This window comes from Colletotrichum gloeosporioides (assembly GCF_011800055.1).
Source record: "Colletotrichum gloeosporioides strain Lc1 chromosome Unknown consensus_43, whole genome shotgun sequence".
Taxonomy (NCBI): domain Eukaryota; kingdom Fungi; phylum Ascomycota; class Sordariomycetes; order Glomerellales; family Glomerellaceae; genus Colletotrichum; species Colletotrichum gloeosporioides.
Genome location: NW_025544688.1, coordinates 248032 through 268338, shown reverse-complemented (window position 1 = coordinate 268338; position 20307 = coordinate 248032). Strand labels below are relative to the sequence as shown.

The 20307-nt window shown below is 49.1% G+C and overlaps 7 protein-coding genes across 7 annotated transcripts; 2 read left to right on the top strand and 5 right to left on the bottom strand.

The window, feature by feature from the left end:
• Positions 1-2255: 2255 nt before the first annotated feature.
• Positions 2256-3428, bottom strand: GCG54_00008649 (putative FAD-dependent monooxygenase; the record flags this gene model as incomplete). Its single annotated transcript, XM_045408610.1, has 1 exon — positions 2256-3428. The coding sequence occupies one exon, from the start codon at positions 3426-3428 to the stop codon at positions 2256-2258; it is 1173 nt and encodes a 390-aa protein (XP_045264577.1).
• A 622-nt stretch (positions 3429-4050) lies between these two features.
• GCG54_00008648 (General alpha-glucoside permease) lies at positions 4051-5785 on the bottom strand (the record flags this gene model as incomplete). Its single annotated transcript, XM_045408609.1, has 2 exons — positions 4051-4121; positions 4186-5785. The coding sequence occupies 2 exons, from the start codon at positions 5783-5785 to the stop codon at positions 4051-4053; spliced, it is 1671 nt and encodes a 556-aa protein (XP_045264576.1).
• A 1356-nt stretch (positions 5786-7141) lies between these two features.
• On the bottom strand, positions 7142-9188 carry GCG54_00008647 (putative bifunctional amine oxidase; the record flags this gene model as incomplete). Its single annotated transcript, XM_045408608.1, has 4 exons — positions 7142-7778; positions 7832-7876; positions 7954-8723; positions 8778-9188. The coding sequence occupies 4 exons, from the start codon at positions 9186-9188 to the stop codon at positions 7142-7144; spliced, it is 1863 nt and encodes a 620-aa protein (XP_045264575.1).
• A 1032-nt stretch (positions 9189-10220) lies between these two features.
• GCG54_00008646 (Sulfide:quinone oxidoreductase) lies at positions 10221-11852 on the bottom strand (the record flags this gene model as incomplete). Its single annotated transcript, XM_045408607.1, has 1 exon — positions 10221-11852. One exon carries the CDS (start codon positions 11850-11852, stop codon positions 10221-10223), a length of 1632 nt encoding a protein of 543 aa, XP_045264574.1.
• A 726-nt stretch (positions 11853-12578) lies between these two features.
• GCG54_00008645 (Beta-lactamase hydrolase-like protein) lies at positions 12579-13597 on the top strand (the record flags this gene model as incomplete). The annotated part of the gene is made up of 3 exons (XM_045408606.1): positions 12579-13155; positions 13211-13480; positions 13539-13597. The coding sequence occupies 3 exons, from the start codon at positions 12579-12581 to the stop codon at positions 13595-13597; spliced, it is 906 nt and encodes a 301-aa protein (XP_045264573.1).
• Positions 13598-15169: 1572 nt separating this feature from the next.
• Positions 15170-17425, top strand: GCG54_00008644 (uncharacterized protein; the record flags this gene model as incomplete). The annotated part of the gene is made up of 3 exons (XM_045408605.1): positions 15170-15660; positions 15723-16073; positions 16126-17425. 3 exons carry the CDS (start codon positions 15170-15172, stop codon positions 17423-17425), a joined length of 2142 nt encoding a protein of 713 aa, XP_045264572.1.
• Positions 17426-17847: 422 nt separating this feature from the next.
• Positions 17848-20003, bottom strand: GCG54_00008643 (putative sulfate permease; the record flags this gene model as incomplete). Its single annotated transcript, XM_045408604.1, has 3 exons — positions 17848-18675; positions 18734-19626; positions 19682-20003. 3 exons carry the CDS (start codon positions 20001-20003, stop codon positions 17848-17850), a joined length of 2043 nt encoding a protein of 680 aa, XP_045264571.1.
• Positions 20004-20307: the final 304 nt, after the last annotated feature.

The window sequence follows — 20307 nt, the reverse complement described above, 5'->3', positions numbered from 1 at the left end:
TAACCCTAACCCTAACCCTAACCCTAACCCTAACCCTAACCCTAACCCTAACCCTAACCCGAACCCTAACCCTAACCCTAACCCTAACCCTAACCCTAACCCTAACCCTAACCCTAACCCTAACCCTAACCCTAACCCTAACCCTAACCCTAACCCTAACCCTAAACCTAAGTTTAAAATTCTAATAGTTAGTTTTTATTAATTAGAATTTCTAAACCTAAGTTTAAAATTTTAATAGCTAGTTTTTATTAATTAAGATTTCTAAACCTAAGTTTAAGATTTTAGTAACTAATTTTTACTAAATAGGATTTCTAAATTTAAGTTTAAGATTTTAATAGTTAGTTTTTATTAAATAAGATTTTTAAACTTAAGTTTAAGATTTTAATAACTAGTTTTTACTAAATAAGATTTCTAAACTTAGATTTAAGATTCTAATAATTAGTTTTTATTAAATTATATTTCTAAACCTAGGTTTAAGATTTTAGTAATTAAGTTTTACTAAATAAGATTTCTAAACTTAAGTTTAGGATTCTAATAATTAGTTTTTACTAAATAAGATTTCTAAACTTAAGTTTAAGATTCTAATAACTAGTTTTTACTAAATAAGATTTCTAAACCTAGGTTTAAGATTCTAATAATTAAGTTTTACTAAATAGGATTTCTAAACCTAGGTTTAAGATTCTAATAACTAGTTTTTATTAAATAGGATTTCTAAACCTAAATTTAAGATTCTAATAATTAGTTTTTATTAAATAGGATTTCTAAACCTAGGTTTAAGATTCTAAGAACTAGCTTTTACTAAGTAGGTTTTCTAAACCTATATTTAGAATTTTACAATTATAGTTATTTCTACCTCCCCTAATATAAATCGATTTTTTTTCTATATAGCTAGCCTTAACTTTAAACCCTTAGTAGCTATTTCCTTATATTATAAGTATTATTCTCTTATTACTATAAGTATTTATTTTAATATCTACTAAGTACTTATTATAGATCCTTTATCTATACTTATTCCTTATTATTATATAATGTATTCTATAATTCTTCTATTCTAAGTAAGTTCTTATTATTCCTATAATCCTATAGTATAAATATCCTATTATAGCTATCTAACGCCTAAATAGGTTAGTTAACTATTATCTATATATAATAGGTTATAATATTATAGTTTAAGTTATAAGTTATAAGCTATAATAGATTAGCTTTTAGAAACTAAAGTAATTAATTTTAAACTTAATAAGTATTTATAATAAAAATAAACTAAAAGTATTTTAAAAATAAATACTAAGTTAATTACTAAAAAGTTATAGAAGTTTAACCTTAAGTAAAACTTTAAGTTATACTATATATATAAATCCTTTTATTTAAATAATACTACTATTTATAAATACTACTCCCCTTATTACTATAAGTACTTATTTTAGAATAAGATAAGTACTTATTCTAATATCTACTAAGTACTTATTATAGATCCTTTATCTATATCTATTCCTTATTATTATATAACTTACACTATAGTTCTTCTATTCTAAGTGAGTTCCTATTATTTCTATAATCCTATAGTATAAATGTCCTATTATAGTTGCCTAACGCCTAGGTAGGTCGGTTAACTGTGATCTATATATAACGGGTTGTAACACTAACTAGGACCGCACTCACCAATCAGCTTAGTGATCGTTAGGATTGTGAGGCAATAACGGCTAAGCACTATCCTATGCACTCGAGATTCCAAAAGGTCGTATCTAGCATCTAAGATTACAAGCGGGCGTACCCTTGGAATAAGGAAATCAGAGATGTTACAGCCTACGTTGGTCCCCGTCTCTTGCGAGACTCGCATCAGATGGCTCATCCCAGACCATTGGATCAGGCACAGTACAGCGTCTTGTTTTGCCTTGCCGCCTCATTGCTATTGGATTTAAGCAATCCATTCATCTTCAACGACAAAATAATCGGAAACGACGCTGTCCAAAAGCTTTCAGGGGAAATCGTCATGGAGCAGGCGTACCATAACGAGAGAACAGAGGGCGGGTACGTTGTGGTGAAGTTCTCTGACGACAGCAGCGTCAATTTAACCGCACCGTACAATGAGTACAGTGGGCTATATGCGCATCCTGACTTCCTCGTTGCCCTAGTGGAATAATGGTCTAGCTATCGCTGCTTTTCTCTTAAATATCCCTTCTAAACAAAAACCACGACTGCCAATATCTTCGCTCACTTATAGTGAGGATACGCCTGAACTTTATCTGATTCTAACTCTAGATAGTGGGAGACTCTTCGTCAATCTGAATTCCGAAGACCTTTGACGCAATCGAGTAGCTCTGATGAACGGCGGCACTTCCATAGACTCTCATGCCTTTTTCGTACGCTTCTGTGATGCCGGGTTTGAAGCCGCCAGCGTCTGCCAAGAGCTTGCCAAGCAGCGCCGCATCTTGCACTGCTGTGTTGGCACCGAGACCTCCTGCGGGCGTCATGGAGTGTGCCGCATCTCCGATGACAGTTACTCGAGGCTCGTTGGGCCACTCGGGCACGCCCCAGGGAGTGGAGCAAGTAATCTTCCAGAACGCAGCTTCAGACTCATCCATTTCGTCGAACAGTGGTCTGAAGCGGGGATGCCAGTTCTCGACGAGAGATTTGGCAATATCAGCTGCTTGCTTGCCCACGATAGAGTAGTCGTCATTCGGGGCCCGTATTACACCTGGTTGACCACCCATAGTCCAACCAAACTTGACAGTGGGATCGTCCATGTCACGAGAGCGAACGTTTGTCATGATGAAGACATCGCCATTGGGTCGTGACTTGTCTCGCAATCGGAAAACGCCCTCTCCAAGCTTTTTGAATGCCGTCGTTGACGCTTGGCCGTGGATCCCCCTAGCGCCGGTATCGTACACCTTGAGTCTTCCGCCAGACACTTGCTTGGCGACCCTTGAGTAAATGCCCTCCCCGGCAATAAGCATAGAACCTTCGGTTGACTTGGTGCCATCCGCAAATACAGCCCTTACGCCATCCTCAGTCAGCTCGTACCCCGTCACATGCTTGGCCCACTCGATGGATTCTTCGCATCCTTGTGCGAAGATCTTTCGCATGTCTCCTCTTGCTATCCCTACAATCTTGTTGTCGCGAGAGGATAATTGTTCAGGTGCAGAATGCTCCGTTTCCTCGCCAGTAACTGCATCTAGCTCAGAAAACCCGCTACCGCCGGTTTTGCCGCATGTCTCCCAAAAGTGTTTCCATAACTGAGGCTCGAGTACGGACTCGATAGCGTCCAAGCCTTCTGCCGATAGACGCAGACGATACCCTTGGGCGCGAAATGTGAACGATGCGTCACGCTCAAAGATTCTGAAGGGAATTTTAGATCTTTTGAGGGATTGTGCGAGGAGCAGCGATGAGAGCCCGGCGCCTGAGATGAGGATTGGCTTGTGGGTGATCATTTTGCGTAGATAGATGAATGGACGGACGTGTAGGAGAATCTGCTATTTGCCGCATCGATGTCTAAATACTTTCGGCGCATGTCTCACCTCGGAGACATCTGTCGAGGGCTTCCTACTGGCTGACAAATCACTAACCCTAGCATGACGAATTGTGAGGCGCAAAGAAAAGCCTCAAATTGTTGCTTACAATGCTTATCGGCGTCGGACACTGGAAAACGCCGAGCTAAGAGTGGGAAGCTTATTCACCCCACCTCCTGAGCGTTCGACCCAAAATGCCAGTGCATCAATATCTTCTCCGGATACCTGAGCAGTATTGCCCGGCGAGGGCCGGAGGCTTGATTTTTGCATCATTGGTAATGGATGCATTTTCCAGGTCATTTTTGCAATTGAATTGTGTGTAATTTCACCCCCAGTTTCACAAATTTCGCATTCACCGTTGAATTGCGTCACTTCATCGAAAGCGTCTTGGTCAACGGAATTGCATCGTGCTGTCCTTGAGCGAAAGTGCCATCATCTCAGCTTCTATTGCACGGAAACTTCTTCCCGCCATCAATGACACTAAAAATGTAAAATAGCTCGCCCTCTCTAAATCCCCAGCACGGCGTCTATCCTGAGCTTGCACTTAAATCCGCTTCGCATCTTCAATGCCGTCAACATCCCCGCGGAGCTTGTCGCCGCCAGTGAATTCGAACACTGTAGCGTATTAGTAACCTGCCCCAGAATACTTGTTCACGTGTCAGAAGGGATGTCCACTTACAGTCAATCGGTGCTGTTGCGAACCTACGCGCCGGAACCTTCTTCTGGAAGAGGTAGTCCAACTCGGCGAAGGTACGGTTCTTCGTCTCCGGGAGGAAGAAGAAGATCCACACAGCCCAGATAAGACAGAAGCCAAAGTACAACATACCCGTCTTGGCACCCCAGTTCCAGGCATCAGCACTATCGTTCAACATGCGAGGGTTGAGTTGCTGAACGGCGATTTGGCCACAAACGTAGATTCCACGTCCAATGACAATCGTCTGAGCTCTGACACGACTGGAAGAGGTTTCGCCAACGATGACATAGCACGTCGGCCCCAAGGACAATTTGAATGTGAGGTTGACGATGATCATTACGACCGCCACTGCAATAGCCACGTTATCTTGGCCTGGGATGAAACCCATAATGCCGATAATCAGCATAGCGGTGCCGATGATCGAAGAGCCATAAAAGTAAAAGGTGCGCCGCCCAATTCTTCCCATCAAGCAGATTGCAATACCCGTGCCGACAATGTTGACCGATTGAATACCCATGCTGTAGTTGAAGGCCTGGACCTCGGGCATGCCGGCAGACTGCAGGAAAATGGTAGCATAAGAGCAAATTGCCTGTCCATTAAGGATTTGAATGATCCAGGCCATACAGACGATGCCAGTGCGTCGTAGGTTTGTGCCTCGAAAGCAGTCGCGATAAGTCGCTCCTTCTGCTTCGATCTTCTCCATCTCGTTGGTATGTTTCATCAGCTCAAGGGATTGAGCCATCGTCTCCTGGGTATAATGATCCTTGCGGGCAAGGCGGCGCAAGGACTTTTCAGCCTCGGCTAGGCGACCACGACGCACCAGGTACCACGGACTTTCCGGGGCCAGGAAACCGACAACGAACAGTGGAACAACCCAGACCCATTGTAGAGCGTATGGGATGCGCCATCCGAGATCGCCAGGCAGGTCGAGCGAACCCCGAAGAACACCTGCAGCCAGGAATGAGCCGCATCCCCAGCACATGGACACCCAAGCGGTGAGGTATCCGCGAAGTGCAGCTGGGCAAATCTCGGCGGCATACGCGGTTGTGAGCGTTTGGAAAATTCCCCAAGGAATACCACAAAGTATGTTTGCTGCAAACAGCATCTGCACATTGACAGCGAAAAACAATGTGAAGATGGTAGCACCCATCAATGCCATGGCACCCATGTAGACTCGTCGAGAGCCGTAGCGTGACTGCAGCCAGCCATTGAGCAAGAGACCAATGATACTACCAAGGTTGTTCCCGTTGCCGATCGCGGCCTGCCACGAGGTAGGGATATGTTGCTTCCCGTTGGCGTCAGGCCACCCGAACTTATTCAGATACGCCTTTTGTCCGAAAAAGTTGTTGATCAAGCCGACGTCCATTCCCTCCATGACTAGAGCCAGACTTAGGAGGGAACTGTAGACGATTGCAGGCCAATACTTCGAAAACAGCTCCTTCCGGGGGAGCTTCGCCTCTTCATCGCTAGCAGCTGATGCCGCCTCGATTAGGGCTACATTTGGTGTGTAAAAGCGGTGTTCATGATGGTCGAAGGCTGTTGTGTCTCCTTTGGCAGCAGACGAGCCCAAAGTTGCGTCTGTCATGTCGACAATGGGGAATGCAGATCAACCACAAATGACAATGAGGGAAGCTGTAGACCATGGCAAGAGGATAGAAACGCTATCAAAGGTGAGATGGAGCATGCAGCTATAAGCAATTCCCATGGTAGCTTCAGTCAGAACAGTTGTTCCCGACAGTCTGGTAATCTTCTTCGCCAAGTCGCCAACCATCTGCCAAGTCGCGTCCACGAATCACCTGCCAACTTTGCGGGGATGGTTCGCCCAATCTTTTGCCGATGTCTGTTGACTGGCCCCCATCCTTCCCCGCATTCCCCATGGGGTTCATGAGGTCTGTCTTTCAGTGGGGCTCACCGGCCTGATCCCCACGGCTCAGCTTCATATCCGCTTCTCGACGGCCATGCGGACTAGGGTATGTAAAGCCACAAGAAAGACAGATGTTGCCCAGATTCGGTCATCGCGTGAGAGAATCCCGAAGTGCGGCCACTAAGACCAATCGGATTTGGCCAAGAGGGACTATTGAAAACCCAGACTCTTCTGCTCACGCCGCGCCTTGCTTGGCAGGATTCCCCAAGAAAGGCCAAGGACCAAAGCGCAAGATGTTAGCACTCAATTGGGCCTTTCTCCGTTGGTGGTTATGGTGACATTATGATTCGCCAACGTAACCGAAACGAACGAACGCTTGTTATGGTTCTTGTGTTCGATTCATTCGCTTACTCTGGTCACGCTTTCCGCGTTAACTCTCAGTCAATCACGCCAAAGCGACCAGGACAGCCAAGAACAGAGTCATCTTGGCTTGAACATCGAGGTGTGCCCCACCTCAACAGCCTTCGGCCACATTCCTTCCGTGCCCCGAGAATACGTCTGAGTCTCAAGGCATGTTACACATAAATGCGTTGGCAGGAAGGTGTTTGGAACCTCACGCCCAGCCATCGATGGGATCGGGCCACCACAGCTTTGTGCAATGAAGATCCTATGGCCTGTTCCGTTGACAATATGAGATTCCATGCCAAATAACACTCTAAACAGTCGTCGTATGGAAATGCTGGACGCCCAACGCCGTCTCGAATGGGCCGTTCGTGCAGGTTCCTCATCCGCCTTAGTCGCGCACGATTATTCCCATCTGCTAAGGCAAACACCGCCTCAGCCACGCATCGGATGAATGAGACCAATACGACAACAGCGTGAAACAGTGCAAGACAGTCCTTTGTTCATTGGCGGGTTAATTGGAAACCTTTACACATAGTCCTGCAGCGACCGAAAGTTAAACGAGCGTAAACACATTGGTATGTAAGGAAGGCGTTTGAAGTGTGTTGACAAGGTTGCAAAACTTCCGAGCGCCTCAGCCCCCTGCTACAATTAAGGATAATACAGCCTATATACTCAAGGCCATGACTTGACTGGTGACCCGTCTGGGGACCAGTTGTACCAACCCATATCTACTTCATCAATGATATTCCACTTGTCGATGAACTCCTTCTTCTTATCCTCCAGGCCTTCCGTGCTTAGGATTTCGTAGACTGTTCTCCAAGCACTGTTGACAGCTCCAATAATCCATGCATGTCCAGAGCTGAGTGCTTCACCGGCAAAGTGCATGTGTCCATTGGCAGCAGGCATCATCAGCCACGGCAGCACACTACTGAACTGGCCTGGCCCGAAGATAGCGAATGCGCCATTCGAGTACGCAGAGCCATACCAGTCATACACGTGGTAGCCCTCGTACTGGGATAGAATGAACTCGTGAGAAACGCCATTTAACTCTGCAAGATCACGCAGGGTAAAGTCGACCAGAGTATTGACACTTTCCGGTTGAGATGGAGCCTGGTTCCCAGGGTTATGCGGGTTGAGATAAGAGCCCAAACGCGATGAGTCTTGGCCCCACACGTACGACGCGATCATTGTCCCGACATTTTCCACGCCTGGAACATCGACCCCATACGACGGATAAACACAGCGGCGGATAGGAAGGTCCGTGAAAGATTGGCCTCCCTTGAATGCGCCAGTGGACAGGTTCTCCCACCTGACGAAGGTCAGTAGACGTTCTGGGGATACCTAAGACATGAAAACACTTACCATCTCGACTTGAACTTGAGGCCAATCTTAGTAGACGGGTCGTACCTGTAGAATGGTTATTGAAAACTGCCGGCGGGATATCCCAGAGTGGAGCAAAATTTGATGGAAAAAGGATGACATACTGCAATGTGCGAATGGCGCTCTTTTGAGAATAGCTCAGGTCGAGCTCCGTTGTGTTGATGATTTGCAGAGCGCCAAGTGGAACGGTCGATATGACATGGGCGTAATCAAACTCTTGAGTACCGTTCACGACGACCTTCAAGGTACCGTCCGAGTTCTTCCTGATGTCCGTTACCTTGTTGTTGAGAATAGGCTTGTTCTTGGCGACAAGAGTCATTCCCTTCGTCAACATGTCCATACCCCCATTAATCAGAGACCAGTTGTTGATGTCTGCACTAGAGAAGATCCACTGCTCAAGAACCGCTTGTGACATTGAGTACATGTCATAATGACCAGTCGCGTCATTCACCGTCTCCAGCCAGTCGATCTCGCTGTTGGTGAAATTTCTGTCCAGCAGAAACTCTCGTGCAGTCATGGAATCATACTGCATCAACAAGTCAAATCCGCTGGTGAAGTCTACAGAAAGTGCATCGGTCAACGTCTTGACTTGGTTAGCCCAGACTTCGGATGCAGATGACGCTTCAAAGGGTTGATTGTCTCCCGGGATGTCAACGTTGTACCGACTGGGAGACGCGGAGTTCGGATCTTGAAGCTGTGCGGTGATGTCGTTAAATCGCCTGAATGTGTTATCAGCCTTAAAAATGTAAGGCTTCTTGACCACTTGGTGTTGCTCCGCTACGCGCTGATTGATGTATGGGATAAGACTCCACGACTTATTTCCGATGACGCGGTCCATGTAGGGCATTGGAGGAAACCTCATTGCTCCCACGTCCTGTGTGTTCCTTAGTGTCAGGTATCCAACTAGGATTGCCCATCAATTGCTCACATAATAGTCGTAGTATGCAGGATCGGCTGATGTAGAGTTGGCCCACGTGTCCTGGTCAAAACGGTACGTATAGATCCTTCCGCCAATGCGATCGGAAACTTCATGGATATCGTACTCGATACCAAGTGAGTCCAACAGAATAGCAGCATATAATCCAGCTGCCCCCGCCCCGATGATTCCAACCTTCAACGGTGTACCCGATGGGGTGGGGACTCTGCTGTGGTTGGTGTAAGCGGAGCTGTCAACGACCTTTCGGAAAAAGGCGGCACGCGGGTTTTCGGCGGCGAGATTGCCATCGTTGCAAACGTTTTTATCGTCTCGACGAACCTGGGACGACTCAGATGCGGGAAAAGCGAATGATGGTGCCAGCAAAAGGGCAGTGACGAGTGTGTGAAGGTTAAGGAGCGGCATTGTGTTTACTGTAAAGAGTGGCTGTCGATTGCTGAACACATTTCTAATGCACCAAATCCCAGGCCACCTGGGTTATACTTATATCATCCTTCGATGCGATGGAATAATCTGGACGCAGGCGGATGAGAGCAACCACGCAAATGTTTACCAACACAACGTACGTTCCGTCCCGCTGTGGTACATCTTACCGGCACATGGTTGACTTGTCTCAGCGGTGTCGACTGTAATTTCAGCTCCCATTCCTCACTGTTACTTCGCCCCTACCTGAATGTTTTGGTGCTGTCTTGTGTTGGAATGTCAACTAGCGCAAAAGATGCAAGCCCCATTTCCACGCGAAAGCCACACATCTCCCAAATCCAACTTTGTTGGATTTAAGTGCTGTTTTGAAGTCTTTGTATCAGCCTCTGACTCTTTTCTATTTCCCCACGTTTTTTGTGCTTATTATTTGAGGTACTCGGAATACGCCTCTTTCCCACGTTGTCCTGATAACCATCTTCTTCATTCTTCTCCCTCCTTAATCAAAGGCACCATACACACAAGCAGTCAAGATTCGGTGATTCACATCTACCTGGATGCGGGTTCTTTGCTCTCGAGACAATCATTTCCACAACGCATGACCCCATCTTCAGTGACGGAAAATCAACGCAAAGAATGTTTCAAACTCTTCTGATCAAACGCCTTGAGCAATCCAGGCCTTCAATGCCACGGCCAACCACTGAAGGTCTCACTGGCAAGTCAGGGGCTGCCTGTTTTCCTTCCGACAAGGCAAGTGACTGCGTGGGTGAGATTGGCGGCTTCATGTTTACCCCTAGACGGTGCTGTTTCTTCCATGGCAACGAAACGAGCGTTTTCTCGTCAGAAGTCGCCCTGCAGTAGCAAATCAAGAATTTTCACGCGGCTAAGCATATCTTCAAACAGGAGAAGCAAACCCAAATCATTTGCCTGTGGAACATGGTTGACAATTCACAATTCCCATATCTGGATTCTCGACCTGCGTACTTTTTTATACAGTATACACTCTCTGTAGATCGTCTAGTTTAACCAACCACTGGGACCGGCCCAGGTACCCTTGACCATGTTGTTGTAGTAAACCCATGGGAAGAAGTCCTTCTTCAAGTAGTAGAAGGCACGGCGAGGCACTGCCTGATCAAAACCAATCAAGTCGCCGAAGGTCTCTTTGGGCACTCCACCATACTTGAACTCAGCCAGCAGAACCTTGCCATACTCAGTAGTGAGCGGGCACGAAGTGTAGCCATCGTACTTGGGCTCGGGCTCCTTGCCCTCAATAGCCCGTAACAGGTTGCTGACCAGAACTGGGGCCTGCGATGTCACCGCTGCCGCAGTCTTGGACGTGGGCAAGCTGGAGGCATCGCCAGACGACCAGACATTGTGGTACTTGGTGTGGCGGGTAGTAGCTTGGTCGACTTCAACGAAACCAGCCGCATCGGCCAGAGGACTGTTCTTAACGAAAGCATGAGGGCCCATCTTGGGCACCACGTGCAACAGGTCAAACGGCCTAGTGATTTGGTTTCCATCAGGCCGAGCAAATACCGCAGTGTTGCCATCGACGGCAACCAGGTCATGCTGGAAAAGGCCCTCGACTCCTCTCTCCTTCCTCAACTCTTCGAGCTTGGCGCTGTACTTCGGGACACCGAACATGGCAGGGATACCGGTGGCAAAGCTGATTTTGATCGGCGATGCAGTGTTGCTGGGGTCGTACAGGCCGGCCCGCTTCCAGAAATCCAAAGCAAGCCACATGACCTTCTGCGGGGCACCGGCGCACTTAATGGCACCGGCCGGCTGCGTGAAGATGGCATTGCCCTTTTCAAGTCTCTGAATGGTGTTGAACACCTTGTCGCAAGTTTCATAGCCATATATGGTCGAGACAAGCGAGTTCGGGTTGGCAAGGGCTTCAGGGAGACCCTTGATGCTTCCATAATCAATCTTGATACCAGGAGCCACAACAAGCTGCTCATATCCCAGTCTATCGCCATTGCCCAGCTCAATGGTGTTCTCTTCCGGGTTGAACGTGCTGACGCTCTGCTGGTAGAGCTTGAGCTTCGGGTCAACCAAGCTCTCGAGAGGACGTTTCAAGTCCTCCTTGTTCTTGAGGCCACCGCCAATAAGAGTCCATCCGGGCTGGTAGTGGTGCCACGTAGCAGGGTCAACAACGGCGATGTCATCCTGAGAGAACTTTCCGGTGTTGAGGAGTTGGTGACTAATGGCCAGACCAGCACTGCCGCCACCAACTACAACAACTTTGTGGCTTCGGGAGGGGGGAACCACGGGGGCAAGCTTCACTGGAGTGGGCTTCTCGGGAGAGGCCTTCTCGGGGCTAGCTGCGGCGGCGGCGGCGGGCGCAGCCTTATCTTGGTTAGGAGAAGCAGCGGTCTTCTCAGCAGGGGCAGAAGCTGTCTTCTCGGAGGATGCTGCTGGAGCCGGCGTTTTCTCAGGAGTTGGTGCGGAAGGAGTGGTGGCTTTCTCCGCAGGCTTTGCAGCGGTAGCCGGCTTCTGGGGAGTTGAGGCCTTCTCAGCTGATGTCTTTTCGGGAGAAGCTCTAGCAGCAGTCTTGGACGCGAACCCACGCATCACGGGGACGTTGCGGGCTGCCATACCGGCGCGGCAGGCATGGCGAGCCGCGGATGTCACGCGCGTCGAAAACATTGTTGGCGCCTGAGGTAGAGTTGCGGTTGCGATGAGGTTGCGGAAGGAGCGGTTGAAAAGATGGCGCAAGACGACGACGATGGTGATGAGCGGCGTAGAAAAAAACCGGGGTCCAGTAGCCTGGAGAAACAGAAAACGCCGCACCGACGATCACATAACGGTGTGGCAGGTGGGCTGATCTCCATTTATTCCTGTCGCAATTGGCCAATGGCGCAACGTGGGTGGGCTGCCGCCCCGACTGCCGACAGCCGGCCGCACATGCCGGCGAGAACTGCCTCACCTCCCCGACGGTGACGTGATGTTGTGCTTCGGGAACCACTCCGGTCGTCCGGCTGGTCGGCGAGCTGGTCGCCGAATGAATCTGCAGATCCCCGACCGGCACGCGGAGCGGCGGAACGTTGTGGAGCTCGTCGTCCGATATCCAACTCCCTTCATAAAAAGTTCCACATTCGCGTCACCGTCCATCTACCAGCTGAAGTATTTTTCACGACACAACGGCTCCGTGAAATTCTTCTCCACAACTCGTCTGTCCAACCCATCATGCAAGCTTTCCGGCCACATGTGCGTCTCACCTCCTCAACTGCTGGTCAGGCATCTCGATCTCTCATACGACCCTTTGAACGCCTTGGCGTGTTGCGACAACGACTCTTATACCACGCATCATGCGCTCCTCACTCTCCACGAACACCAATCACCGGCGCATCCGATAGAGCGTTGTTGAACTCTATGAAGACACGCAGAACACTGTCTACTATCCCTGAGGGTGGCGTCAAACAGTCATCGACCTTCGGTGACAAGGGCCATAGTGCCCAAACCCCTGCCCAGGGACAACCCGTGATTCACGACCTATTCGAAACCAAAACCGGCACATGGCAATACATCGTCGCTGATCCCTCGACACGAGAGGCTGTTGTGATCGACCCAGTCTTGGACTATGATCGAGAAACGCAGGTCATAAGCACAGTCGCTGCAGACCAAATGCTGTCATTGGCCAAAAGCCAGGACTACACGATTGTCAGAATTCTTGAAACTCATGCACATGCTGACCATCTCACTGCCGCGTCATACCTCCAGCATCGCTTGGGGTCAGAGCATGGGCTTAAGCCGACTGTCGGTATCGGAAGACGAATCGGTCAGGTTCAATCACTCTTCGGTCAAAGATACGGGGTTCCTCAAGATGAACGTCAAGGGGCGTTTGATACGTTGTTTGAAGACGACGAAGTTTTCAGCATTGGTAACCTTCAAGCCATTGCTCTGCATCTCCCCGGCCATACCCCTGACCATCTGGGCTACAAGATTGGAGGTAAGATCATTCGGCGGCCTCGAGTCCCTCTGGGTTTTGCTGATCTCACTTTCAGATAACGTTTTCTGTGGTGATTCTCTATTCCACGTGGACATTGGCACCGCTCGGTGTGACTTTCCAGGTGGCAGCGCCAAAAACCTTTATTATTCGGGCCGCAGGCTTCTAAGTTTGCCTGACCACGTCAAAATTTGGACCGGCCATGACTATCCACCTGAGGGTCGCGTTGATCCCGTGCCTTGGATGACAGTTCAGGAACACCGAGCACAGAATAAACATTTGAGGGATGGCATCACCGAAGAGGAGTTTGTGGCTGAGCGGAAAAAGCGTGATGCCAGCCTTGGGGAACCAAAGCTGCTACATCAATCACTACAGACCAACATCAGAGCTGGACGCCTTCCGACGCCCACGGAATCAGGGCATCGGATGCTACGGTTACCTCTAAAGCTTGGGGGTGTGCAGTGGTGAAAATTTCTCGGGGCACAAAACGCTGGTAAGGTCTGGTCAAAACTTGGGTGTTTTTCCCTGTTTTGCCCTGTTTTTGTTTTTTCCCTTTTGGTTCTTTTTTCTTTTTTCCCGTAGATGCTTTTGCGTATAATGATTGATTGGTTTTTGCTAGGTTGGTGATCGTAACCCCAGCTGCCCATCGAGTCAAGTATTCCAAGGAATTCAATTGGTTGAAGCAAAGAAGACGAGCACAAAGAATAATTTCTCATGGGTGATTTTAGTACTCAGGCTACTAAAGTTTGGTGGTAAAGATGGCAGACATCGCAACGTGCGATGATCGTGGCGTAATGCGTAAGACCTTATTGCACAGGAGTTTCTGCCCCTGGTGCCTGGACTTATTCGACTTCCAGAAGAGCCACCGACCTTTTGGTTGGCCCTGCCTCGAACCACGGGGATGGGCACGCACAAAGAGCTTCGATGGGATGAGTGCCCTCGGCAAATATCGGGCACAGTCTGACACGTGCTTGACACGAGAACTGTGTAAGAGAGGGTCCATCCACGGTGAAACGTTGTCTGCCAAGTGGAAAAGGGGGAGGGAGATCATCAAGCTCAACGTCATGGAGGGTCGAATCTTCCCAAAATTTTCAAAGAGAGTTTTCATGCTTCTTCACTGTGACTTCCATTATTTGTTTCGCAGCGCCAATTTATAATTCCCTGATTGAATTCTTGCCTTACATGACGAGCATCAATTTCTGCCCCGCAAACCCGAAGCGCAACCGCGCACGCCGTTTCCTCGGTGATTACGAGTCCAAATGCAGTGCATGTCAAAGCTGTAACTCACAAGTCATATACTGCAAGTGAAATCAAGGCCAAGGAATGGCCAGTGTTATGAACACGAAGTTCGTCTCACCAACGGCCCTACCAACAGACGCGGACACGTCCGTGAGCTGGGAGAATGAACAGAGCCGCTCACCTTTTTATCAAATCATCTGTCACAGATTTCGATCCGGCTACCCGAAACAAACTTTTGTCCATGCGCTGCCGATTTGCTAAAGCTCAGTTTTGGCCCCTCTCTCCGGCGCATCCGTTTCACATGCCGGTCCAGACATCAGATGAGAACTGATCCCACACAAAGAAACTCAGTCATCATCCATGCGCCGGCTAGATTGCCGGGGGATGGAACCTCATCAACATCGGATTGAGCCAGCGATCCTCGAGTAGGAATGAGGGGACACGTCATGCTCACTCCAGACGCCCAGGCGAATGTCCGCCCAGAGATTTCAGTGTGTGGGAACAAAACCCCTCTCGTCCGCTCTTTGACACTTTCATCGTCAAACCACACGCACGAATTACTCGGGGAACCATACAAAGACCGATGCAGACTGGGCGAAGTTGGCACGAAGGGTGACTCGCGTTTTCCAATGCCTGCTGGTCAGCCCTAATTGCGCGCTCTCCCCAAGTAATTGATCGACCTCGAATACCAGCGTCCCGCCTCTAGAACAACTTGACGGTCGAATTATCCTCGAGAGACGAGAAACCCTCGGCGTACTTGAATGGGATCAGTCTACTAATGAGCCGGAATTATGACGCTGCGACGATTCCAGTGCTGTCGCCAAGATCGTCGCCGAACGCTCCTCCCCCGCAAACGGCCGCGCGAATTTATCCCGTCTTGTCGCTGATTTCAGTAATTCTTTTGTTCCTTTCTGCTGGAGCTGGTATTGCTCTGTCTGCAGTGGTGCTGTTTCGGAACTTTGAATCGATTGAAGTTCTGGATCCTTTGAGCCGAGCTGTTTTCTTCGTGGCCTCCTGTATGAGTCTCGCATACGTGCTCACACACATCATCGCTGCCAGAACTGCGTACATCAAAAATAATGGATCTCCAAAGGCATACGGGAAATACATTGCAGGCTTGGCGTTCTTACTCGCTCGACTGGGTCTTCCGGTTTGGGTTGCGGCAGTCACCCTTGCGATAATCGTTGCGGTAAACATTGGATTGGATGTGTCGAAAGGGATTCAGGAAAACCTCCCATGGTTGGATGTCATAATCAGCGTGGTTTCTCTGTAAGTCACCACTACCGTTGTCGAACCACTCGTATCGGACGTCTGTGCTAACAGCCAGACAGCCTGTCATTGATTGCAATACTTGCAGTCATTGAGATGGCTGAAAGACCATTTGCAACGATGGGTCTCTCGCAGCCTTGGTTCGTCCGTGGAGAACATCCTTTTACTGCTCCAGACGAGGAAGACATTGACTATGGGCTTGTTGAAGTTGTATCTATGGTGAAGGATGTCAAGCTGCCGCCAACTGCCAAGCAGATCAAAGCAAGGAAGATGTTGTCAACTATCCAGGAAAAGAAGGAGAAAAAGCCTGAAAAGAGGAAACGGAAGACGTTGACGAAGAAGAATCCTTACGAAGTTCAGCTGCAACGACAACAGCAGCAGCAGCAGCAGCAGCAAGAACAACACCGAACTCTGTAAGTTGCATGATCAGCCACTATGACGCGGGAGTCTAACCAAACTGCCCAGACGCCATGCGAGGAGTATGTCCATGCCGACTCCGCTCAACGCTGTGTTCGGCGACAGCCCGGAGCCTCGGCTGACAGACTCGCCTGGTTTGCACACCGCGTTTGCGTGGAAACCACCCACTAGAGAGGGCACTCCACGTGCTGCGGGAGCTGTGACATTCGAGGACCTCGGAGCATGGAGAGATCGAGTCAGTCTATATCATACGGCGTCGGACATTTCTACCAGCGCCTCTGCGCCATCTGACGATATCGTTCTTCCATCGATGCCCCGCCAAGCCCATTATTCTCCGCACAGTCAAGCCTCGCTGCTTGAACAACAGCAGAAATACGACTTGAGGCGATGGACAGCGATTGGTATGCAATCCCCTCCATTTGATGGTGGCTTCTTGGATGTTCCCTTCAGGAGACCTCGTCCTCTCATGACAATGGAGGATGAGCACAGGATGCTAGGAAGGAGGCCTTCGACACGAGACGGAGATTGGGAGGCAAATTACCACCTGAGAATGCATCAGAACAGTCGACCTTCGAGTTCACATACGTCGAGAACGGGCGGATCATCCATGACCTCCCGGACTGGATTTACAATACGAGACGAGCCTCCATCGCTTCCACCGATTGCCACTGTCTCCTCTCTGGTAATTGCGAGCACTATGAACGAAGTTAACAAAACGAATACGAACAGTATTCGACCTGACAGTGACGTACTGCCAAACGAAGGACGCCGACGCCGGAGGCTTTCCAATGTGAGCGACAAGCGGCGTCAGACGTACAGAACGGACAGCCGGTCACTGTCACAAACTTACCGCCCATCCAGCCGATACGTTTCTACCATTTCACAAGAAACCCGGCCAACAAGTCCAACAATGACGATTAGGTCTACCAGATCGGGAAAATCTGACATTCATAATTTCTCACGACCTCGAACTTCAGCAGCTGCAAGAATGCAATCAAAGGTGGCAAAACGGTTGCGAGCCATGAAGAATCAGCAGCAACGTCAGGAGCAACAATTGGTTCTGTCAGTCACACGCCACTCTGTGGGAGAGGAGACTTCCTCCTCCCCAAGTTCGCCAGGGACCCCGAACACACCTCGGACTGTGAGAGCAGCGGCAGTGAAGACTTTGCAGGAGAGACTTGGCCGAAGAAATCAGCAACAACTTCCAACTGATGGGGACCAAAGGCCGCCTTCACCAGAAACCCCACGAACGGCAAGGGCTACTGCTGTGAGAACTCTTCAAGAGAGGCTGGGCAAGAGAATGATGCGGCGTAATGAGGCAGAAGCCGGGCAACTACAACGTGTATAATTTGTCACGAATTATAATGACATAGAACTGTACTATTATTGTTATCATTGGTAATAAACAAAAATTCGATTGATCAATGCTGCTGGCAAGTCACTTTACGCACATGACCAGACGTTGACTTGCAAGTACGACGACACTGATGACGTTCTTAGGCCTGTCAATATCCACGACGGAACGTTTGATATATCTCTGTCTGTTTTTGCGTCTTATCTTTAATTGCATTGCTTGTCCCATGCATGCTTTCGCTAACACGCTCAACAGCCTCCAGGGCCTTCATGATATCCAACGTAAACCCTGCAATGAAACTGATACAGACCCGAACCAATGAGAGTCGACGCAGAAAAAGGAAATGCTGCAGGGGAAGAGACTTGCTCTTCATATGCGGTCACAGACCACTCCTGCCAGACCCCGCGATAGTAGCACTACTCGCGCTGGTTGTAGTACTCTCTCTCTTCCAATGACGCTTTTTCTCTCTCGCTGGTGTAGTTCCTGTTCCATAAGGCGGTCTCAAGTTTTTCATACACAACGTCCACACCCTCTACCACTTCGTCATCGACCTCACGATCTTCAGCAAGCTTCCACCCGGCCCGAGCAAAGCGTCGACGAGCCTTGTTGTTCATACCAACAATACGCAAAGCCATTTGTTTTCCCACGTATTGTTTTACCTCCTCTTTCAACTCAGCCAGTGTTTGAACCCCGGTGACGTCAACAAAGGGCACATGCGTGAGGTCCCACACCATCACCGTCATCTGCTTGGTCGACGGTATCACATTGTTACGCTTCCGCAGCATCTCAATGCGCTTGGCCGATGCAACACTCCATGACCTATCGGATGACCTTTTCTCTTGTTGCTCAGCCGTCATCCCTGGTTCAAATTGAACTTTGACAGACTCAATGACGGACTTCTTAACACGGCCTGCGTTGGGGAAGAAGATGGAGTCGGTAAAGCTGATAAGCATAGCGTCGTCGGGTACGAAGGCGTCCTCGGGAGCTGACGCTGGTGCTTTCATAGTTCGTGGGACCATGTTGCTCTTACCACTCGTCGGGGAGAATGTCTTGACTTTCGGAAAAGCTGATCGAACAAGGGTGTACCCGATACTAAATACGACCGCGAACGCAATGCCCATTTCGGTGGAAACAAATAGAGTAACCCAGAACGACAACATAGAGGCGACGAAGTCAGGAAAGGACATGCGCCAGTATCGATAAAATAGGGATGCCGGACCGATGATGTGAATGACAGCCATAATCTATGGCGCTTCTTGTTAGCAGGCTCCCAAAAGGAACAGAAAAGAGTGAACCACATACAATGATTGCGGATAGAGTCGCCTTCGGAATCCAGAATAGTGCCCCAGACAGCTTGTAAAGCGTCAAGAGAATAAAGCCAGCCGTAAAAGCACCACTCATAGGGCTCTTCACTCCACATTCCGAGTTCACTGCCGTTCTTGACATGGCTCCTCCGACGCTCATAGCACCGAACAGACTGTTGATTGTGTTTGTTACCCCAAGGTAGCATAGTTCCTGACTTTCATCAATGGCATAGTCGTTCTTCCGCCCAAACGCTTTTCCAATCGCCAGATGCTCTAGAGCCGAGGCTACTAGGGGTGCGATTGCTCGTGTCGTGACCTTGGAAACCAGGTTGGCGGCGGGCATTCTTGGTGCTCGAAGCCCATTTGCCTTCACTTTGCTGATTGCCCAGAGAGGCGTCTTCTTATCTTTGTTCACGACGAAACTGATTGTCGTAAAAATGAAAAGAATAATGACGGCACGGCTGCTGCAGATGAATTTGAGGACAGCACTTCTTTTTCCCCAACGCTTGCCAATGAACTCCAAAGCGTATAGTAGTATAATGCCGCTGAATCCAATGGCTATGGTGAGAGGTTCCATCTCAGGGATGCGACTGAACACGTTGTTGATGATGCTGGCAGTGCCGGACGGGACATCGCTGAGGCCAACCAGAGATCCGACTTGGCCGAGAAGAATGGTGAGAGCCGCAGCTGATAGGAAACCAGACAGGACTGGAACTGAAATGTAATCGAGAACAAACCCAAGCTTCAGCAGTCCCACCATCAGGGAGTATATGCCTACCATCAAGGCCACAGCGGATGAGATGTCCTCGGGTGCGAAGCCTTCTGACTTGAGATCTCCGATGATTTCTGCAGTGAGCAGGCCCATGATAGACGTTGGCCCCGTGGATAGATCTGTCATGTGAACCTGTTAGCTCAGATACAAGCTAGGGGGCGGGTTTGGCCTTACCCTTTGATGTGCCCATGAACACGTAAATCGCTGCTGGAAGCCAACTGGAGTACAGACCGAACTCTCCAGGAATGGTGGCGATCTTGGCGTAAGCAAGCGCTTGGGGGATCATCATGACCCCAATGGTCATACCAGCAATGAAGTCTGATAGAATCCATTTTGGGTCATATTGAGTGATCCATTGTACAATGGGGACTTTCTCAATGAGGTATTGACCAGTTGCTGAAGGAATTCGGGGCAGTGCGGCGCCGGCCTTTCTCCTTATGGTGTTAATGGTACTGTCTGTCCCGAAATCAGACTTGGCCTTTTCAATAAATTTCATGATGAGGTTCGACTGAGACTCTGTACAAAGGATTGAATTTTTCAAAGGCCATGGAAATGATGAGTAGTTATCCAAGCGCCTGCGGAAATCCTTTGGGCTATCTTTGCGCCGTGGCATAGATCCTCTTTATCTGATCTCCTGTCTCAAGGCGGGTTTCTTGCCGCGCGCTCAGACACGCTGACTTAGCTGATAGAAGCCGAGAACGACTTCCTAGAAGGGCAGCGCATTGGGATGACTGATCTCATGCATTAGACTTTAGAGTGCCAGCTGCGGCGAACCGACGGCAAGGGCATCCCCCGTTCTC